This window comes from Drosophila serrata, unplaced genomic scaffold (assembly GCF_035046125.1).
Source record: "Drosophila serrata isolate PLE 108 unplaced genomic scaffold, ASM3504612v1 contig_276, whole genome shotgun sequence".
In the NCBI taxonomy this organism is placed as follows: Eukaryota; Metazoa; Arthropoda; class Insecta; order Diptera; family Drosophilidae; genus Drosophila; species Drosophila serrata.
Window position 1 is genome coordinate 1,603,977 of NW_028257174.1, and position 19,802 is coordinate 1,623,778.

Sequence of the window (19,802 nt, forward strand, 5' to 3'; positions counted from 1 at the left end):
GAAATCAGATTGAATTCAAATTAAAATCAGATTGAATTCAAATTGAAATCAAATTCAAATACAATTTAAATCAAATGTACTTCAAATTTAAATGAAATATAATTTATATTATTCGAATTTAAAAAACTAAATATTTAGATAGAATTTAAATAACAATTTAATAGAATTTAAATAAAATTTAAATAGAACTTATTTTAAAATTCAAATTCAAACTAAATTCAAATCAAATTCAAATCGAAATTAAATCAAGTTTTTATTAAAATTCCATTAAATTTCGAAATAAATTCAAAACACATTAAAATCAAATTTAAATGAAATTCGAATTAAATTCAAATCAATTTCAAATAAAATTAAAATCATATTTGAAACAAATTCAAATCAAATTGAATTCAGATTAAATTTAAATTAAATTAAAATCAAAATGAAATAAAAATTAATCCAATTAGAAATGTATTTCAAATCAAAATTAAATCATTTAAAAATAAAATTCAAGTTAAATTTTAAATTTTGTTCATAACAATTGAAATCATAAAATATAAATTAATTTTAAATCTTATTAAATTGGAATTAAAATTACAATATATATATATGGTAATCAAAATTCTATTAAATTTAAAACACATTATAATCAAATTTAAATTAAATTCAAACCAAATTCAAATTAAGTTCAAACCAAATTTAAATAAAATTTAAATCACATTCTTACCATATTTAAATCAATTTGAAATCATATTTAATTTATATTTAATTTATATTATTTAATTCAATTTCAAAATAAATTAAGAACATATATAAATTTATATTATATAATTTAAATTATATTCAAATCATATCAAAACAAATTGAAATCAATTTCAATTCAAACCCAATTCAAATCTTATTAAAATCAAACTTAAATACAACTCAATTTAAGTTCAAATCACATTTAAATTAAATTTAAATCAATTTCAAATTAAATTAAGAACAAAATTTAATCCATTTTAAATCCAAATCAAAACCCTAGCTTGGTTTTTGATTTGTTCCGACTCTGTAAACATTTGATTTCTCCCCCTTGGTATTATTTTTCCCAAGAATTATTACTTTTGATTATTGATCTCCGCCTTGGTATTATTTTTCCCAAGAATTATTGCTCTTCAGCAGATTTCTTGATTATTTATTTATTTTTGGTTAGGCTTCTTCTTTATTTTCTCTCAACAAAAAAAGCCAGACTTAAACAAGAAGTCCAGGGGTCTTTTGTTATTTCGCTCTTCAGTTTGATTAGCAAGCAGAAAAATCAGCAAAATCATAATGTTTATATCGAAAGATTCGATTTTGTAATAACAAACCTTTAAAAGGGAAATTTACAAAATCCCGAATCCCTTTCGTAAGCCATTAATTAAGATGCCACCAGCTGGTTCTTTCCTTTGTTTTTTTTGGGAGTACAGATGGCCACAAACCATTGTTGACCTTCCATCCTATCATCCCCCTCCTCCTCCGGGTTCGTCTGGCTTCTGGCGGGGATCTATTTACGGATTCCGCTTCCACTTGGCACGGGGTCGGGGCCGGTTCATCTGGAGCATGTTGTTGCTCCACTCGGCGGACTCTATTTATAGGAGTGGCGGAATTTCGAGGACAAACTTCGGATGATCGCAAGAAACCATTGAATTGCATATACATATATACTTTATAGTATTATATATTATATACTATATAATATATATGTGTGTTTGAAAATGTTTAAAATCTTTGCCACAATTTGTTCTACATTTTATTTCTCAAAAAAATCAAATTGATACTTATTTACATACATATTTGAGCGTGCTTAAATATATATTTATATTTATTTATATATATATTATATATATTCTCTGTCGCCAGATGTTCTTCTACTACTGTGAGAGAGGGGCTGGGGGGCATTGAGAATTGAACAAAAATAATGTGCCTGCTCTACAAACTAAAATACACAAGTATCTTGTTCTATTTCTCTCGCATTTCTTTTCTTGCAGTGCATTTTGAACATTCAAACTATTAGTGTTGTTGTTGTAGCTGCTCACTTTTTGTTTTTTTTTGTGCCCATCTATGCCTTTGCCTTGATCTAATTCGAAATCGAATTTTGTTTAATTAGTCTCGAACATAGTTTTTTTTTCTCTTTCCTTTTTTTTTATATTTTTTATTGTCCTCATAAATGGTTTTTACTTTTCTCTTCTCGCATTTCTGATTTTTCTTCTCTTTTTTCATACATATATTCGATTTTTTTTGTGCCAAAATCCTGTTCCTGCTTTTCACAATGGTTTTTCCTTTTGTGTTACGAATATTTTCCTTTGCTAGTGTGTTGTTTTTCTTTTTGTTTTGTGCTTAAGAAACCCATTTTATGATTTAGTTGAAAGAGAGTGCCTTTAGTTTGTTGGTTTTTATTCTGTAATTTAGATTCTAGTTAGTTGGAAACGATAGTTTGCCGAGCTTAGAGACTAGCAGACAGTGCGGGACATGACCGTAGGGTGCTTTAAATCAAAAGTTTCAAAAATACAGCCAAAGAGGGATTTTTAAGGGTATTATAATTTCAGTCAGGAGCTCAAAACTAAGTAAAGGAATCATTTCCGACCCCATAAATCATATATATTCTTGATCAGCATCAACCGGCCAATCTTTCTAGCTTTATCCGGGCGAAAAACAATTTTTTCACAAATTTCCCATTTTTTGAAAAAAAGCAAAGGGGTTACATCATTAAAAATTGCAAAAATCGGCCAAAAATAACATTTTAAATGGAGTATGCAGTTTTATTAACCTGCTAAATTAACATAGGAATGCTTTCCGAATTGAAATTAAAGCATTTTTGACTAAGTTATGAGTTTTTTAAACTTTGATTATTCAACAAAATTGTCATAGAAAAATATTCATAAAAATCGATTCAAGGATTACAAATATGATTGTTATGATTAATTTTTGCTTCAATCATTTAATTCAATAGCAAACTGAAAAATACAAAAAGCAAAAGATTTAGTTGCATTTAATTTCTTTTATATTTTATTTACTTCTTCTCGATTTTTAAAGCAACCCCTTGGTTATGCCCCGCACTGTCCTAAATGTTTATTTTCTTGTATTTTGTTTCGTTAGTTTTACTTTTCTCTCACAGAATGTTCCTCTAAATCGATCTCCGAAAAAAAAACACATACTCCACCTGTCGTTTCACCTGCTCTTAAACTAATTAATCGACTAACTTTTTAGCTCCTTGGCCTTTCTAGGGTATGACTTTGGGGGAGAGTGTGTGTGTTTGGAGTGTACATTTATATAAAACTTGGCCTAAACAACGGTCTATTGTTCCTAGAGGAGCGTCTATATAGCCTATTGCCTAATTGTCAAAGGATTTGCGCAGCGTATCGAATAGATATTCCTGCACCTCTGGCGAATTGGGATCCATGGTGTTGAGCTTCTGGTGTGCACTTCGGAGACCACGTCCTCCTCCTACTCCTCCTCCACTCAGCTGCTGAATCTCCAAGGATGCTGATGAGGATGATGTCGCCGCTGCTCCTGATTTTGTGCCACCTGATGTGGTATTCGTATTGCTGGTCAGGGAGGTGGCAGTGGTGGTGCTCAATGTCGCCGTACCATCGCGTCCAAAGAGTAGAGAACTCTGACGTTGCTGGAGCTGATGCACTGGCGTACAGCAGGCCACCGATGTGGAGATGCTAGCAATGCCTGGACTGGATCCGGAACCGGTGCCGGTGCCGGTGCCGGTGCCCGAGCCAATGACAAGCTCCTCCATGTGCTGACGCATCGAGGAGCGTCGCGATGGTTGCACCATCTGTGGCAGCTTGCTCTTCATCGCATTGTAGGTGCGGAGATAGCTACTCTTGCGACGACGTTGCTGCTTCCAACGGCAGACGACAAAGACCACTAGGAAGGTGGCCAGGGCTGTGATCACAATCGCTGAGCTGGCCACAATTGCGGATCGCACACCGGATGGCATGCTGGCATAAAGGCTACTCAGATGTTGCTGTGACACCGCCGAGGTGGCCGCCGCTGCCGCTGGACTGCGATGGAAACCGGGTCCAGAGAGCTCCAAGTCGAGCAGATCATGGGCACGTGCCACCTCATTTTCGATCTCATCGATCACATCGTTATTCACCGGCAATCGGGCGTTGTCCAGCAGCATCGATGAGGAATTGTTACCGCCATAGGGACTCACACTCAGGTCGATGTCAATGCTAGCTTCCGGTTCGGGATTGCTGTCCAAGGATGTGGATTCCTGGGAACTCGAACTGCCATCGAGCAGGAGACGTGGCGGTGGCAGAAAGTAGGGATTACGCTCCTCCGTGGCCGTGGCCAGTGAGGCCAGGGCCAGGGTCTTCCAGGAGGGAAAGAATCCCAGGGATTTCTCACCTCGCTGATTAATGGATATGGTTCCAGTGCCCACACCAATCGAGGCCGATGAGGAGGAGGATGCCGGTGCATACGGAGGACCTGCAAGGATAAGAAGGATAGAAGAGGAATGCAAAAATAGAGAAACAGAGAGAGCGGGATATAGATTATGGCAGCAGGGCAGCAGGAACAACAAAAGTAATCCAAAACTTTGTCGATTAGGGATCTTTATTCATTATAGATCGTTAGATTTATAAAAAAAACTCTACGACTATTTTAATTTTTAGGTATTCGATAGTATGCGATAGTATTCGATAGTATTTCGATTATTCAACTATTTCCTATTGAACTATTTGATGTTAAGTGTAGAAATTATGGAGGAAAAAGAGGAGTAGATCTAATTGGTTATTTTAAGCCTTTTCCTATTAGCACATTTTTATTCTCATTTGGATTCTACGGAAAGTACTCATTAAAAACTACAATCATGTGAATGGGTAACGTAAATTCTCACTTTTTGATATTCTGGGAAGAAAAGCGTATTATTTTTCCATTCACCTATGTTTAAATTTCAAATTAAAATTCGATTCCACTGTATAAAGTAAAGACAAGTGAATTGCTAGTAAAATATTCGAAAACGCACAAAGCGAATGATATTTTCTTATTCACATTTTAATTTTTCATTTAAAATGAATACTAAATATTTATTTTAGACTGAGTGAATGCCTTGTCAAAAAAAATGCGCATTCCAAGAGCATCATAATTTTAGTCAGAAGCTTGTAACGATGTGAAGGAATCATTTCCGACCCCAGAAATTATATATATTCTTGATCAGCATCAATAGGAGAATCTTTCTAGACATCTCCCGCAGAAAAATAAAATTTTCAAATATTTTTCCATTTTTGCAAAGGGGTTACATCGTTAAAATTGTCAAAATTTGCCCAAAAATTCGCATTTTTAATGGAGTATGCAGTTTTATTAATCTAGCAAAAACTAGCATAGGAATGCTTTTCGAATTTTAATTAATGCTTTTTTGACAGAGTTATGAGTTTTTTAAAATTTGAATTTATCCAAAAAATTTCCATATATACAAATTGATAAATATTGGAAATATTTGAGGTCTTCTAGAGGGAATACACTGCTCGAAAAGTCTTATTTTTTTCGTTTCTTCCTTTTATTCACCATTCACATGTCCCTCTAAAAAATGTGTACACATTCACCCGCAAAATGTGCAAAAATGTGCTACCAGAATAAAGCCATTGAAAAGTGTGCTGTTTGCTATTGCCTAGTATTTATTTCAGTGTAATATTTCATTAGGTCTAGTTTAGGTCTAGATTAGGTCTATAGCTTTTTAAAGGCTTCTTCGGATCGTGTCCCTCCACCTGCTCCTCGACCTGCTTCTCGCCCTGCCCCTACACCTGCTTCTGGACCTGCTCCTGGACCTGCTCCTAGCTGCTCCTGGACCTGCTCCTGGAGCTGCTCCTAGCTGCTTCTCGACCTGCTCCTGGAGCTGCTCCTGCACCCGCTTTTCGCCCTGCTCCTGCACCTGCTCCTGCACCTGCTCCTAGACCTGCTCCTGGAGCTGCTCCTAGACCTGCTCCTGGACCTGCTCCTGGAGCTGCTCCTAGCTGCTTCTGAACCTGCTCCTGGACCTGCTACTGGAGCTGCTCCTAGCTGCTCCTAGCTGCTTCTGAACCTGCTCCTGGAGCTGCTTCTCGACCTGCTCCTGGAGCTGCTCCTGGACCCGCTTCTGGACCTGGTCCTAGAGCTGCTCCTGGACCTGCTCCTAGCTGCTCCTGTACCTGCTCCTGGACCCGCTTCTGGACCTGGTCCTAGAGCTGCTCCTAGCTGCTTCTGGACCTGCTCCTGGACCTGCTCCTGGAGCTGCTCCTGGAGCTGCTCCTGGACCCGCTTTTCGCCCTGCCCCTACACCTGCCCCTGGAGCTGCTCCTAGCTGCTTCTGGACCTGCTCCTGGACCTTCTTCTCAACCTGCTCCTGGAGCTGCTCCTAGCTGCTTCTGGACCTGCTCCTGGACCTTCTTCTCAACCTGCTCCTGGAGCTGCTCCTAGCTGCTTCTGGACCTGCTCCTGGAGCTGCTCCTAGCTGCTTCTGGACCTGCTCCTGGAGCTGCTCCTGGACCCGCTTTTCGCCCTGCCCCTACACCTGCCCCTGGAGCTGCTCCTAGCTGCTTCTGGACCTGCTCCTGGACCTTCTTCTCAACCTGCTCCTGGAGCTGCTCCTAGCTGCTTCTGGACCTGCTCCTGGAGCTGCTCCTAGCTGCTTCTGGACCTGCTCCTGGAGCTGCTCCTGGACCCGCTTTTCGCCCTGCCCCTACACCTGCCCCTGGAGCTGCTCCTAGCTGCTTCTGGACCTGCTCCTGGACCTGCTCCTGGACCTGCTCCTGGAGCTGCTCCTAGCTGCTTCTGGACCTGCTCCTGGACCTGCTACTGGAGCTGCTCCTAGCTGCTCCTAGCTGCTTCTGGACCTGCTCCTGGACCTGCTACTGGAGCTGCTCCTGAACCTGCTCCTGAACCTGCCCCTGGAGCTGCTCCTAGCTGCTTCTGGACCTGCTCCTGGAGCTGCTCCTGGAGCTGCTCCTGGAGCTGCTCCTAGCTGCTTCTGGACCTGCTCCTGGACCTGCTACTGGAGCTGCTCCTAGCTGCTTCTGGACCTGCTTCTGGACCTGCTCCTGGAGCTGCTCCTGGACCCGCTTTTCGCCCTGCCCCTACACCTGCCCCTGGAGCTGCTCCTAACTGCTTCTGGACCTGCTCCTGGACCTGCTCCTGGACCTGCTCCTGGACCTGCTCCTGAACCTGCCCCTGGAGCTGCTCCTAGCTGCTTCTGGACCTGCTTCTGGAGCTGCTCCTGGACCCGCTTTTCGCCCTGCCCCTGGAGCTGCTCCTAGCTGCTTCTGGACCTGCTTCTGGACCTGCTTCTGGACCTGCTCCTGGAGCTGCTCCTGGACCCGCTTTTCGCCCTGCCCCTACACCTGCCCCTGGAGCTGCTCCTAGCTGCTTCTGGACCTGCTCCTGGACCTGCTCCTGGACCTGCTCCTGGACCTGCTCCTGAACCTGCCCCTGGAGCTGCTCCTAGCTGCTTCTGGACCTGCTCCTGGACCTGCTCCTGGACCTGCTACTGGAGCTGCTCCTAGCTGCTTCTGGACCTGCTTCTGGACCTGCTTCTGGACCTGCTACTGGAGCTGCTCCTAGCTGCTCCTGGACCTGCTCCTGGACCTGCTACTGGAGCTGCTCCTAGCTGCTTCTGGACCTGCTTCTGGACCTGCTTCTGGACCTGCTCCTGGAGCTGCTCCTAGCTGCTCCTGGACCTGCTCCTGGACCTGCTACTGGAGCTGCTCCTAGCTGCTTCTGGACCTGCTTCTGGACCTGCTTCTGGACCTGCTACTGGAGCTGCTCCTAGCTGCTTCTGGACCTGCTTCTGGACCTGCTTCTGGACCTGCTCCTGGAGCTGCTCCTAGCTGCTTCTGGACCTGCTTCTGGACCTGCTTCTGGACCTGCTACTGGAGCTGCTCCTAGCTGCTCCTGGACCTGCTCCTGGAGCTGCTCCTGGAGCTGCTCCTAGCTGCTTCTGGACCTGCTCCTGGACCTGCTACTGGAGCTGCTCCTAGCTGCTTCTGGACCTGCTTCTGGACCTGCTTCTGGACCTGCTCCTGGAGCTGCTCCTAGCTGCTTCTGGACCTGCTTCTGGACCTGCTTCTGGACCTGCTACTGGAGCTGCTCCTAGCTGCTCCTGGACCTGCTCCTGGACCTGCTACTGGAGCTGCTCCTAGCTGCTTCTGGACCTGCTCCTGGACCTGCTCCTGGACCTGCTACTGGAGCTGCTCCTAGCTGCTTCTGGACCTGCTCCTGGAGCTGCTCCTAGCTGCTTCTGGACCTGCTCCTGGACCTGCTCCTGGACCTGCTCCTGGAGCTGCTCCTGGACCCGCTTTTCGCCCTGCCCCTACACCTGCTCCTGGAGCAGCTCCTAGCTGCTTCTGGACCTGCTTCTGGACCTGCTCCTGGAGCTGCTCCTGGACCCGCTTTTCGCCCTGCCCCTACACCTGCCCCTGGAGCTGCTCCTAGCTGCTTCTGGACCTGCTCCTGGAGCTGCTCCTAGCTGCTTCTGGACCTGCTTCTGGACCTGCTCCTGGACCTGCTACTGGAGCTGCTCCTGGACCCGCTTTTCGCCCTGCCCCTACACCTGCTCCTGGAGCTGCTCCTAGCTGCTTCTGGACCTGCTTCTGGACCTGCTCCTGGACCTGCTACTGGAGCTGCTCCTGGACCCGCTTTTCGCCCTGCCCCTACACCTGCCCCTGGAGCTGCTCCTAGCTGCTTCTGGACCTGCTCCTGGACCTGCTCCTGGACCTGCTCCTGGAGCTGCTCCTGGACCCGCTTTTCGCCCTGCCCCTACACCTGCCCCTGGAGCTGCTCCTAGTTGCTTCTGGACCTGCTCCTGGACCTGCTCCTGGACCTGCTCCTGGACCTGCTCCTGGACCCGCTTTTCGCCCTGCCCCTACACCTGCCCCTGGAGCTGCTCCTAGCTGCTTCTGGACCTGCTTCTGGACCTGCTCCTGGACCTGCTACTGGAGCTGCTCCTGGACCCGCTTTTCGCCCTGCCCCTACACCTGCCCCTGGAGCTGCTCCTAGCTGCTTCTGGACCTGCTCCTGGAGCTGCTCCTAGCTGCTTCTGGACCTGCTCCTGGACCTGCTCCTGGACCTGCTACTGGAGCTGCTCCTAGCTGCTTCTGGACCTGCTTCTGGACCTGCTTCTGGACCTGCTACTGGAGCTGCTCCTGGACCCGCTTTTCGCCCTGCCCCTACACCTGCCCCTGGAGCTGCTCCTAGTTGCTTCTGGACCTGCTCCTGGACCTGCTCCTGGACCTGCTCCTGGACCTGCTCCTGGACCCGCTTTTCGCCCTGCCCCTACACCTGCCCCTGGAGCTGCTCCTAGTTGCTTCTGGACCTGCTTCTGGACCTGCTCCTGGACCTGCTACTGGAGCTGCTCCTGGACCCGCTTTTCGCCCTGCCCCTACACCTGCCCCTGGAGCTGCTCCTAGCTGCTTCTGGACCTGCTCCTGGAGCTGCTCCTAGCTGCTTCTGGACCTGCTCCTGGACCTGCTCCTGGACCTGCTACTGGAGCTGCTCCTAGCTGCTTCTGGACCTGCTTCTGGACCTGCTCCTGGACCTGCTACTGGAGCTGCTCCTGGACCCGCTTTTCGCCCTGCCCCTACACCTGCCCCTGGAGCTGCTCCTAGTTGCTTCTGGACCTGCTCCTGGACCTGCTCCTGGACCTGCTCCTGGAGCTGCTCCTGGACCCGCTTTTCGCCCTGCCCCTACACCTGCCCCTGGAGCTGCTCCTAGTTGCTTCTGGACCTGCTCCTGGACCTGCTCCTGGACCTGCTCCTGGACCTGCTCCTGGACCTGCTCCTGGACCCGCTTTTCGCCCTGCCCCTACACCTGCTCCTGGAGCTGCTCCTAGCTGCTTCTGGACCTGCTTCTGGACCTGCTCCTGGACCTGCTACTGGAGCTGCTCCTGGACCCGCTTTTCGCCCTGCCCCTACACCTGCCCCTGGAGCTGCTCCTAGCTGCTTCTGGACCTGCTCCTGGAGCTGCTCCTAGCTGCTTCTGGACCTGCTCCTGGACCTGCTCCTGGACCTGCTACTGGAGCTGCTCCTAGCTGCTTCTGGACCTGCTTCTGGACCTGCTTCTGGACCTGCTACTGGAGCTGCTCCTAGCTGCTCCTGGACCTGCTCCTGGACCTGCTACTGGAGCTGCTCCTAGCTGCTTCTGGACCTGCTTCTGGACCTGCTTCTGGACCTGCTCCTGGAGCTGCTCCTGGACCCGCTTTTCGCCCTGCCCCTACACCTGCCCCTGGAGCTGCTCCTAGCTGCTTCTGGACCTGCTCCTGGACCTGCTCCTGGACCTGCTCCTGGAGCTGCTCCTGGACCCGCTTTTCGCCCTGCCCCTACACCTGCCCCTGGAGCTGCTCCTAGTTGCTTCTGGACCTGCTCCTGGACCTGCTCCTGGACCTGCTCCTGGACCCGCTTTTCGCCCTGCCCCTACACCTGCCCCTGGAGCTGCTCCTAGCTGCTTCTGGACCTGCTCCTGGAGCTGCTCCTAGCTGCTTCTGGACCTGCTCCTGGACCTGCTCCTGAACCTGCTACTGGAGCTGCTCCTAGCTGCTCCTGGACCTGCTCCTGGACCCGCTTTTCGCCCTGCTCCTACACCTGCCCCTGGAGCTGCTCCTAGCTGCTTCTGGACCTGCTTCTGGACCTGCTCCTGGAGCTGCTCCTGGACCCGCTTTTCGCCCTGCCCCTACACCTGCTCCTGGAGCAGCTCCTAGCTGCTTCTGGACCTGCTCCTGGACCTGCTCCTGGAGCTGCTCCTGGACCCGCTTTTCGCCCTGCCCCTACACCTGCTCCTGGAGCAGCTCCTAGCTGCTTCTGGACCTGCTTCTGGACCTGCTCCTGGAGCTGCTCCTGGACCCGCTTTTCGCCCTGCCCCTACACCTGCCCCTGGAGCTGCTCCTAGCTGCTTCTGGACCTGCTCCTGGACCTGCTCCTGGAGCTGCTCCTGGAGCTGCTCCTGGACCCGCTTTTCGCCCTGCCCCTACACCTGCTCCTGGAGCAGCTCCTAGCTGCTTCTGGACCTGCTCCTGGACCTGCTCCTGGACCTGCTACTGGAGCTGCTCCTAGCTGCTCCTGGACCTGCTCCTGGACCTGCTCCTGAATCTGCCCCTGGAGCTGCTCCTAGCTGCTCCTGGACCTGCTCCTGGAACTGCTCCTGGACCCGCTTTTCGCCCTGCTCCTACACCTGCTCCTGGAGCTGCTCCTGGACCCGCTTTTCGCCCTGCCCCTACACCTGCCCCTGGAGCTGCTCCTAGCTGCTTCTGGACCTGCTCCTGGACCTGCTCCTGGAGCTGCTCCTGGACCCGCTTTTCGCCCTGCCCCTACACCTGCTCCTGGAGCAGCTCCTAGCTGCTTCTGGACCTGCTCCTGGACCTGCTCCTGGACCTGCTACTGGAGCTGCTCCTAGCTGCTCCTGGACCTGCTCCTGGACCTGCTCCTGAACCTGCCCCTGGAGCTGCTCCTAGCTGCTCCTGGACCTGCTCCTGGACCTGCTCCTGAACCTGCCCCTGGAGCTGCTCCTAGCTGCTTCTGGACCTGCTCCTAGCTGCTCCTGGACCTGCTCCTGGAGCTGCTCCTGGACCCGCTTTTCGCCCTGCCCCTACACCTGCCCCTGGAGCTGCTCCTAGCTGCTTCTGGACCTGCTTCTGGACCTGCTCCTGGAGCTGCTCCTGGACCCGCTTTTCGCCCTGCCCCTACACCTGCCCCTGGAGCTGCTCCTAGCTGCTTCTGGACCTGCTCCTGGACCTGCTCCTGGACCTGCTCCTGGACCTGCTCCTGGAGCTGCTCCTGGACCCGGTTTTCGCCCTGCCCCTACACCTGCCCCTGGAGCTGCTCCTAGTTGCTTCTGGACCTGCTCCTGGACCTGCTCCTGGACCTGCTCCTGGAGCTGCTCCTGGACCCGCTTTTCGCCCTGCCCCTACACCTGCCCCTGGAGCTGCTCCTAGCTGCTTCTGGACCTGCTCCTGGAGCTGCTCCTAGCTGCTCCTGGACCCGCTTTTCGCCCTGCCCCTACACCTGCTCCTGGAGCAGCTCCTAGCTGCTTCTGGACCTGCTTCTGGACCTGCTCCTGGAGCTGCTCCTGGACCCGCTTTTCGCCCTGCCCCTACACCTGCTCCTGGAGCAGCTCCTAGCTGCTTCTGGACCTGCTTCTGGACCTGCTCCTGGAGCTGCTCCTGGACCCGCTTTTCGCCCTGCCCCTACACCTGCTCCTGGAGCAGCTCCTAGCTGCTTCTGGACCTGCTTCTGGACCTGCTCCTGGAGCTGCTCCTGGACCCGCTTTTCGCCCTGCCCCTACACCTGCTCCTGGAGCAGCTCCTAGCTGCTTCTGGACCTGCTTCTGGACCTGCTCCTGGACCTGCTCCTGGACCTGCTACTGGAGCTGCTCCTAGCTGCTCCTGGACCTGCTCCTAGCTGCTCCTGGACCTGCTCCTGGAGCTGCTCCTGGACCCGCTTTTCGCCCTGCCCCTACACCTGCCCCTGGAGCTGCTCCTAGCTGCTTCTGGACCTGCTTCTGGACCTGCTCCTGGAGCTGCTCCTGGACCCGCTTTTCGCCCTGCCCCTACACCTGCCCCTGGAGCTGCTCCTAGCTGCTTCTGGACCTGCTCCTGGACCTGCTCCTGGACCTGCTCCTGGAGCTGCTCCTGGACCCGCTTTTCGCCCTGCCCCTACACCTGCCCCTGGAGCTGCTCCTAGTTGCTTCTGGACCTGCTCCTGGACCTGCTCCTGGACCTGCTCCTGGACCTGCTCCTGGACCCGCTTTTCGCCCTGCCCCTACACCTGCCCCTGGAGCTGCTCCTAGCTGCTTCTGGACCTGCTCCTGGAGCTGCTCCTAGCTGCTTCTGGACCTGCTCCTGGACCTGCTCCTGGACCTGCTACTGGAGCTGCTCCTAGCTGCTTCTGGACCTGCTTCTGGACCTGCTTCTGGACCTGCTCCTGGACCTGCTCCTGGACCCGCTTTTCGCCCTGCCCCTACACCTGCCCCTGGAGCTGCTCCTAGCTGCTTCTGGACCTGCTCCTGGAGCTGCTCCTAGCTGCTCCTGGACCTGCTCCTGGACCTGCTCCTGAACCTGCCCCTGGAGCTGCTCCTAGCTGCTCCTGGACCTGCTCCTGGAACTGCTCCTGGACCCGCTTTTCGCCCTGCTCCTACACCTGCTCCTGGAGCTGCTCCTGGACCCGCTTTTCGCCCTGCCCCTACACCTGCCCCTGGAGCTGCTCCTAGCTGCTTCTGGACCTGCTTCTGGACCTGCTCCTGGAGCTGCTCCTGGACCCGCTTTTCGCCCTGCCCCTACACCTGCCCCTGGAGCTGCTCCTAGCTGCTTCTGGACCTGCTTCTGGACCTGCTCCTGGAGCTGCTCCTGGACCCGCTTTTCGCCCTGCCCCTACACCTGCTCCTGGAGCAGCTCCTAGCTGCTTCTGGACCTGCTCCTGGACCTGCTCCTGGACCTGCTACTGGAGCTGCTCCTAGCTGCTCCTGGACCTGCTCCTGGACCTGCTCCTGAACCTGCCCCTGGAGCTGCTCCTAGCTGCTTCTGGACCTGCTCCTAGCTGCTCCTGGACCTGCTCCTGGAGCTGCTCCTGGACCCGCTTTTCGCCCTGCCCCTACACCTGCCCCTGGAGCTGCTCCTAGCTGCTTCTGGACCTGCTCCTGGACCTGCTCCTGGAGCTGCTCCTGGACCCGCTTTTCGCCCTGCCCCTACACCTGCCCCTGGAGCTGCTCCTAGCTGCTTCTGGACCTGCTTCTGGACCTGCTCCTGGACCCGCTTTTCGCCCTGCCCCTGGAGCTGCTCCTAGCTGCTTCTGGACCTGCTCCTGGACCTGCTCCTGGACCCGCTTTTCGCCCTGCCCCTACACCTGCCCCTGGAGCTGCTCCTAGCTGCTTCTGGACCTGCTCCTGGACCTGCTACTGGACCTGCTCCTGGACCTGCTCCTGGAGCTGCTCCTGGACCCGCTTTTCGCCCTGCCCCTACACCTGCCCCTGGAGCTGCTCCTAGCTGCTTCTGGACCTGTTCCTGCTTCTGGACCTGCTCCTGGACCCGCTTTTCGCCCTGCCCCTACACCTGCCCCTGGAGCTGCTCCTAGCTGCTTCTGGACCTGCTTCTGGACCTGCTCCTGGACCCGCTTTTCGCCCTGCCCCTGGAGCTGCTCCTAGCTGCTTCTGGACCTGCTCCTGGACCTGCTCCTGGACCCGCTTTTCGCCCTGCCCCTACACCTGCCCCTGGAGCTGCTCCTAGCTGCTTCTGGACCTGCTCCTGGACCTGCTACTGGACCTGCTCCTGGACCTGCTCCTGGAGCTGCTCCTGGACCCGCTTTTCGCCCTGCCCCTACACCTGCCCCTGGAGCTGCTCCTAGCTGCTTCTGGACATGTTCCTGGACCTGCTCCTGGACCTGCTCCTGGACCTGCTACTGGAGCTGCTCCTAGCTGCTCCTGGACCTGCTCCTGGACCTGCTCCTGAACCTGCCCCTGGAGCTGCTCCTAGCTGCTTCTGGACCTGCTCCTGGACCTGCTCCTGGAGCTGCTCCTGGACCCGCTTTTCGCCCTGCCCCTACACCTGCCCCTGGAGCTGCTCCTAGCTGCTTCTGGACCTGTTCCTGGACCTGCTCCTGGACCTGCTCCTGAACCTGCCCCTGGAGCTGCTCCTAGCTGCTTCTGGACCTGCTCCTGGAGCTGCTCCTGGACCCGCTTTTCGCCCTGCCCCTACACCTGCCCCTGGAGCTGCTCCTAGCTGCTCCTGGACCTGCTCCTGGACCTGCTCCTGGAGCTGCTCCTGGACCCGCTTTTCGCCCTGCCCCTACACCTGCCCCTGGAGCTGCTCCTAGCTGCTTCTGGACCTGTTCCTGGACCTGCTCCTGGACCTGCTCCTGAACCTGCCCCTGGAGCTGCTCCTAGCTGCTTCTGGACCTGCTCCTGGAGCTGCTCCTGGACCTGCTCCTGGAGCTGCTCCTGGACCTGCTCCTGGAGCTGCTCCTGGACCTGCTCCTGGAGCTGCTTCTAGCTGCTCCTGGACCTGCTCCTGGAGCTGCTCCTAGCTGCTTCTGGACCTGTTCCTGGACCTGCTCCTGGACCTGCTCCTGAACCTGCCCCTGGAGCTGCTCCTAGCTGCTTCTGGACCTGCTCCTGGAGCTGCTCCTGGACCCGCTTTTCGCCCTGCCCCTACACCTGCTCCTGGAGCAGCTCCTAGCTGCTTCTGGACCTGCTCCTGGACCTGCTCCTGGACCTGCTCCTGAACCTGCCCCTGGAGCTGCTCCTAGCTGCTTCTGGACCTGCTTCTGGACCTGCTCCTGGAGCTGCTCCTGGACCCGCTTTTCGCCCTGCCCCTACACCTGCCCCTGGAGCTGCTCCTAGCTGCTTCTGGACCTGTTCCTGGACCTGCTCCTGGACCTGCTCCTGAACCTGCCCCTGGAGCTGCTCCTAGCTGCTCCTGGAGCTGCTCCTGGACCCGCTTTTCGCCCTGCCCCTACACCTGCTCCTGGAGCTGCTCCTAGCTGCTTCTGGACCTGCTCCTGGAGCTGCTCCTGGACCCGCTTTTCGCCCTGCCCCTACACCTGCTCCTGGACCTGCTCCTGGACCTGCTCCTGGAGCTGCTCCTGGACCTGCTCCTGGAGCTGCTCCTGGACCTGCTCCTGGAGCTGCTCCTGGACCTGCTCCTGGAGCTGCTTCTAGCTGCTTCTGGACCTGCTCCTGGACCTGCTCCTGGAGCTGCTTCTAGCTGCTTCTGGACCTGCTTCTGGACCTGCTCCTGGAGCTGCTCCTGGAGCTGCTCCTGGACCTGCTCCTGGACCTGCTACTAGAGCTGCTCCTAGCTGCTTCTGGACCTGCTCCTGGACCTGCTCCTGGAGCTGCTTCTAGCTGCTTCTGGACCTGCTCCTGGAGCTGCTTCTGGACCTGCTCCTGGAGCTGCTCCTGGACCTGCTCCTGGACCTGCTACTAGAGCTGCTCCTAGCTGCTTCTGGACCTGCTCCTGGACCTGCTCCTGGAGCTGCTTCTAGCTGCTTCTGGACCTGCTCCTGGAGCTGCTTCTGGACCTGCTCCTGGAGCTGCTCCTGGAGCTGCTCCTGGACCTGCTCCTGGAGCTGCTCCTAGCTGCTTCTGGACCTGCTTCTGGACCTGCTCCTGGAGCTGCTCCTGGAGCTGCTCCTGGACCTGCTCCTGGAGCTGCTCCTAGCTGCTTCTGGACCTGCTCCTGGACCTGCTCCTGGAGCTGCTCCTAGCTGCTTCTGGACCTGCTCCTGGACCTGCTACTGGAGCTGCTTCTAGCTGCTTCTGGACCTGCTCCTGGAGCTGCTCCTGGAGCTGCTCCTGGAGCTGCTGGTGCTGCTCCTAGCTGCTTCTGGACCTGCTCCTGGACCTGCTACTGGAGCTGCTTCTGGACCTGCTCCTGGAGCTGCTTCTAGCTGCTTCTGGACCTGCTCCTGGACCTGCTACTGGATCTGCTTCTGGACCTGCTCCTGGAGCTGCTTCTAGCTGCTTCTGGACCTGCTCCTGGAGCTGCTCCTGGAGCTGCTACTGGAGCTGCTCCTGGACCTGCTCCTGGAGCTGCTTCTAGCTGCTTCTGGACCTGCTCCTGGAGCTGCTTCTGGACCTGCTACTGGAGCTGCTCCTGGACCTGCTCCTGGAGCTGCTCCTAGCTGCTTCTGGACCTGCTCCTGGAGCTGCTCCTGGACCTGCTACTGGAGCTGCTCCTGGACCTGCTCCTGGAGCTGCTCCTAGCTGCTTCTGGACCTGCTACTGGAGCTGCTCCTGGACCTGCTCCTGGAGCTGCTTCTAGCTGCTTCTGGACCTGCTCCTGGACCTGCTACTGGATCTGCTTCTGGACCTGCTCCTGGAGCTGCTTCTAGCTGCTTCTGGACCTGCTACTGGAGCTGCTCCTGGACCTGCTACTGGAGCTGCTCCTGGACCTGCTCCTGGAGCTGCTTCTAGCTGCTTCTGGACCTGCTCCTGGAGCTGCTTCTGGACCTGCTACTGGAGCTGCTCCTGGACCTGCTCCTGGAGCTGCTCCTAGCTGCTTCTGGACCAGCTCCTGGACCTGCTCCTGGAGCTGCTCCTAGCTGCTTCTGGACCTGCTCCTGGACCTGCTACTGGAGCTGCTTCTGGACCTGCTCCTGGAGCTGCTTCTAGCTGCTTCTGGACCTGCTCCTGGAGCTGCTCCTGGAGCTGCTTCTGGACCTGCTTCTGGAGCTGCTCCTGGAGCTGCTCCTGGAGCTGCTCCTAGCTGCTTCTGGACCTGCTCCTGGACCTGCTACTGCTGGTAGCTGGTTCTGGACCTGCTACTGGAGCTGCTCCTGGAGCTGCTTCTGGACCTGCTTCTGGACCTGCTCCTGGAGCTGCTCCTGGAGCTGCTCCTAGCTGCTTCTGGACCTGCTCCTGGACCTGCTACTGGAGCTGCTTCTAGCTGCTTCTGGACCTGCTCCTGGACCTGCTACTGGAGCTGCGCCTGGACCTGCTCCTGGAGCTGCTCCTAGCTGCTTCTGGACCTGCTCCTTGACCTGCTACTGGAGCTGCTTCTAGCTGCTTCTGGACCTGCTCCTGGACCTGCTACTGGAGCTGCTTCTGGACCTGCTCCTGGAGCTGCTCCTGGAGCTGCTTCTGGACCTGCTCCTGGAGCTGCTCCTGGAGCTGCTCCTAGCTGCTTCTGGAGCTGCTCCTGGAGCTGCTTCTGGACCTGCTCCTGGACCTGCTACTGGAGCTGCTTCTAGCTGCTTCTGGACCTGCTCCTGGACCTGCTACTGGAGCTGCTTCTAGCTGCTTCTGGACCTGCTCCTGGACCTGCTACTGGAGCTGCTTCTGGACCTGCTTCTGGAGCTGCTCCTGGAGCTGCTTCTGGACCTGCTCCTGGACCTGCTACTGGAGCTGCTTCTAGCTGCTTCTGGAGCTGCTCCTGGACCTGCTACTGGAGCTGCTTCTAGCTGCTTCTGGACCTGCTCCTGGACCTGCTACTGGAGCTGCGCCTGGACCTGCTCCTGGAGCTGCTCCTAGCTGCTTCTGGACCTGCTCCTTGACCTGCTACTGGAGCTGCTTCTACCTGCTTCTGGACCTGCTCCTGGACCTGCTACTGGAGCTGCTTCTGGACCTGCTCCTGGAGCTGCTCCTGGAGCTGCTCCTGGAGCTGCTTCTGGACCTGCTCCTGGAGCTGCTCCTGGAGCTGCTCCTAGCTGCTTCTGGAGCTGCTCCTGGAGCTGCTTCTGGACCTGCTCCTGGACCTGCTACTGGAGCTGCTTCTAGCTGCTTCTGGACCTGCTCCTGGACCTGCTACTGGAGCTGCTTCTGGACCTGCTTCTGGAGCTGCTCCTGGAGCTGCTTCTGGACCTGCTCCTGGACCTGCTACTGGAGCTGCTTCTAGCTGCTTCTGGAGCTGCTCCTGGAGCTGCTTCTGGACCTGCTCCTGGACCTGCTACTGGAGCTGCTTCTAGCTGCTTCTGGAGCTGCTCCTGGAGCTGCTTCTGGACCTGCTCCTGGACCTGCTACTGGAGCTGCTTCTAGCTGCTTCTGGACCTGCTCCTGGACCTGCTACTGGAGCTGCTCCTGGACCTGCTCCTGGAGCTGCTTCTAGCTGCTTCTGGACCTGCTCCTGGAGCTGCTCCTGGACCTGCTACTGGAGCTGCTCCTGGAGCTGCTTCTAGCTGCTTCTGGACCTGCTCCTGGACCTGCTACTGGAGCTGCTCCTGGACCTGCTCCTGGAGCTGCTCCTAGCTGCTTCTGGACCTGCTCCTGGACCTGCTACTGGAGCTGCTCCTGGACCTGCTCCTGGAGCTGCTTCTAGCTGCTTCTGGACCTGCTCCTGGAGCTGCTCCTGGAGCTGCTTCTGGACCTGCTTCTGGACCTGCTCCTGGAGCTGCTCCTAGCTGCTTCTGGACCTGCTCCTGGACCTGCTCCTGGAGCTGCTTCTAGCTGCTTCTGGACCTGCTCCTGGACCTGCTACTGGAGCTGCTCCTGGTGCTGCTCCTGGAGCTGCTCCTGGACCTGCTCCTGGACCTGCTCCTGGAGCTGCTTCTAGCTGCTTCTGGACCTGCTTCTGGACCTGCTCCTGGAGCTGCTTCTAGCTGCTTCTGGACCTGCTCCTGGACCTGCTTCTGGAGCTGCTCTTAGCTGCTTCTGGACCTGCTCCTGGAGCTGCTCCTAGCTGCTTCTGGACCTGCTCCTGGACCTGCTCCTGGAGCTGCTTCTAGCTGCTTCTGGACCTGCTCCTGGACCTGCTACTGGAGCTGCTCCTGGTGCTGCTCCTGGAGCTGCTCCTGGACCTGCTCCTGGACCTGCTCCTGGAGCTGCTTCTAGCTGCTTCTGGACCTGCTCCTGGACCTGCTACTGGAGCTGCTTCTAACTGCTTCTGGACCTGCGCCTGGACCTGCTCCTGGAGCTGCTTCTAGCTGCTCCTGGACCTGCTCCTGGACCTGCTCCTGGACCTGTTACTGGAGCTGCTTCTGTACCTGCTCCTGGAGCTGCTTCTAGCTGCTCCTGGACCTGCTCCTGGACCTGCTCCTGGACCTGCTACTGGAGCTGCTTCTGGACCTGCTCCTGGAGCTGCTCCTGGAGCTGCTCCTAGCTGCTTCTGGACCTGCGCCTGGAGCTGCTCCTAGCTGCTTCTGGACCTGCTTCTGGACCTGCTCCTGGACCTGCTCCTGGACCTGCTCCTAGCTGCTCCTGGACCTGCTACTGGACCTGCTCCTGGAGCTGCTCCTGAAGCTGCTCCTAGCTGCTTCTGGACCTGCTCCTGGACCTGCTACTGGAGCTGCTCCTGGACCTGCTCCTGGAGCTGCTCCTGGACCTGCTCCTGGAGTTGCTCCTGGACCTGCTCCTGGAGCTGCTCCTGGACCTGCTCCTGGAGCTGCTTCTGGACCTGCTCCTGG

The 19,802-nt window shown here is 54.7% G+C and overlaps 2 protein-coding genes across 4 annotated transcripts in view; one reads left to right on the forward strand and one right to left on the reverse strand.

Moving 5' to 3' along the window:
- The window catches only part of Setd3 (SET domain containing 3), an 86,828-nt gene that overhangs the window by 52,661 nt on the left and 14,365 nt on the right, over positions 1-19,802 (forward strand). The gene's annotated exons all lie outside the window — the stretch shown is intronic.
- LOC110180430 (uncharacterized) overlaps positions 1,725-19,802 on the reverse strand; it is a 117,228-nt gene continuing 99,150 nt past the window's right edge. For all 3 annotated transcript variants that reach the window (XM_086835412.1, XM_086835410.1, XM_086835411.1), the window contains exon 4: positions 1,725-4,440. In XM_086835412.1, the coding sequence (XP_086691538.1) occupies positions 3,329-4,440 (1,112 nt within the window). In that variant the 3' untranslated portion in view covers positions 1,725-3,328. The remainder of the gene's footprint in view (positions 4,441-19,802) is intronic.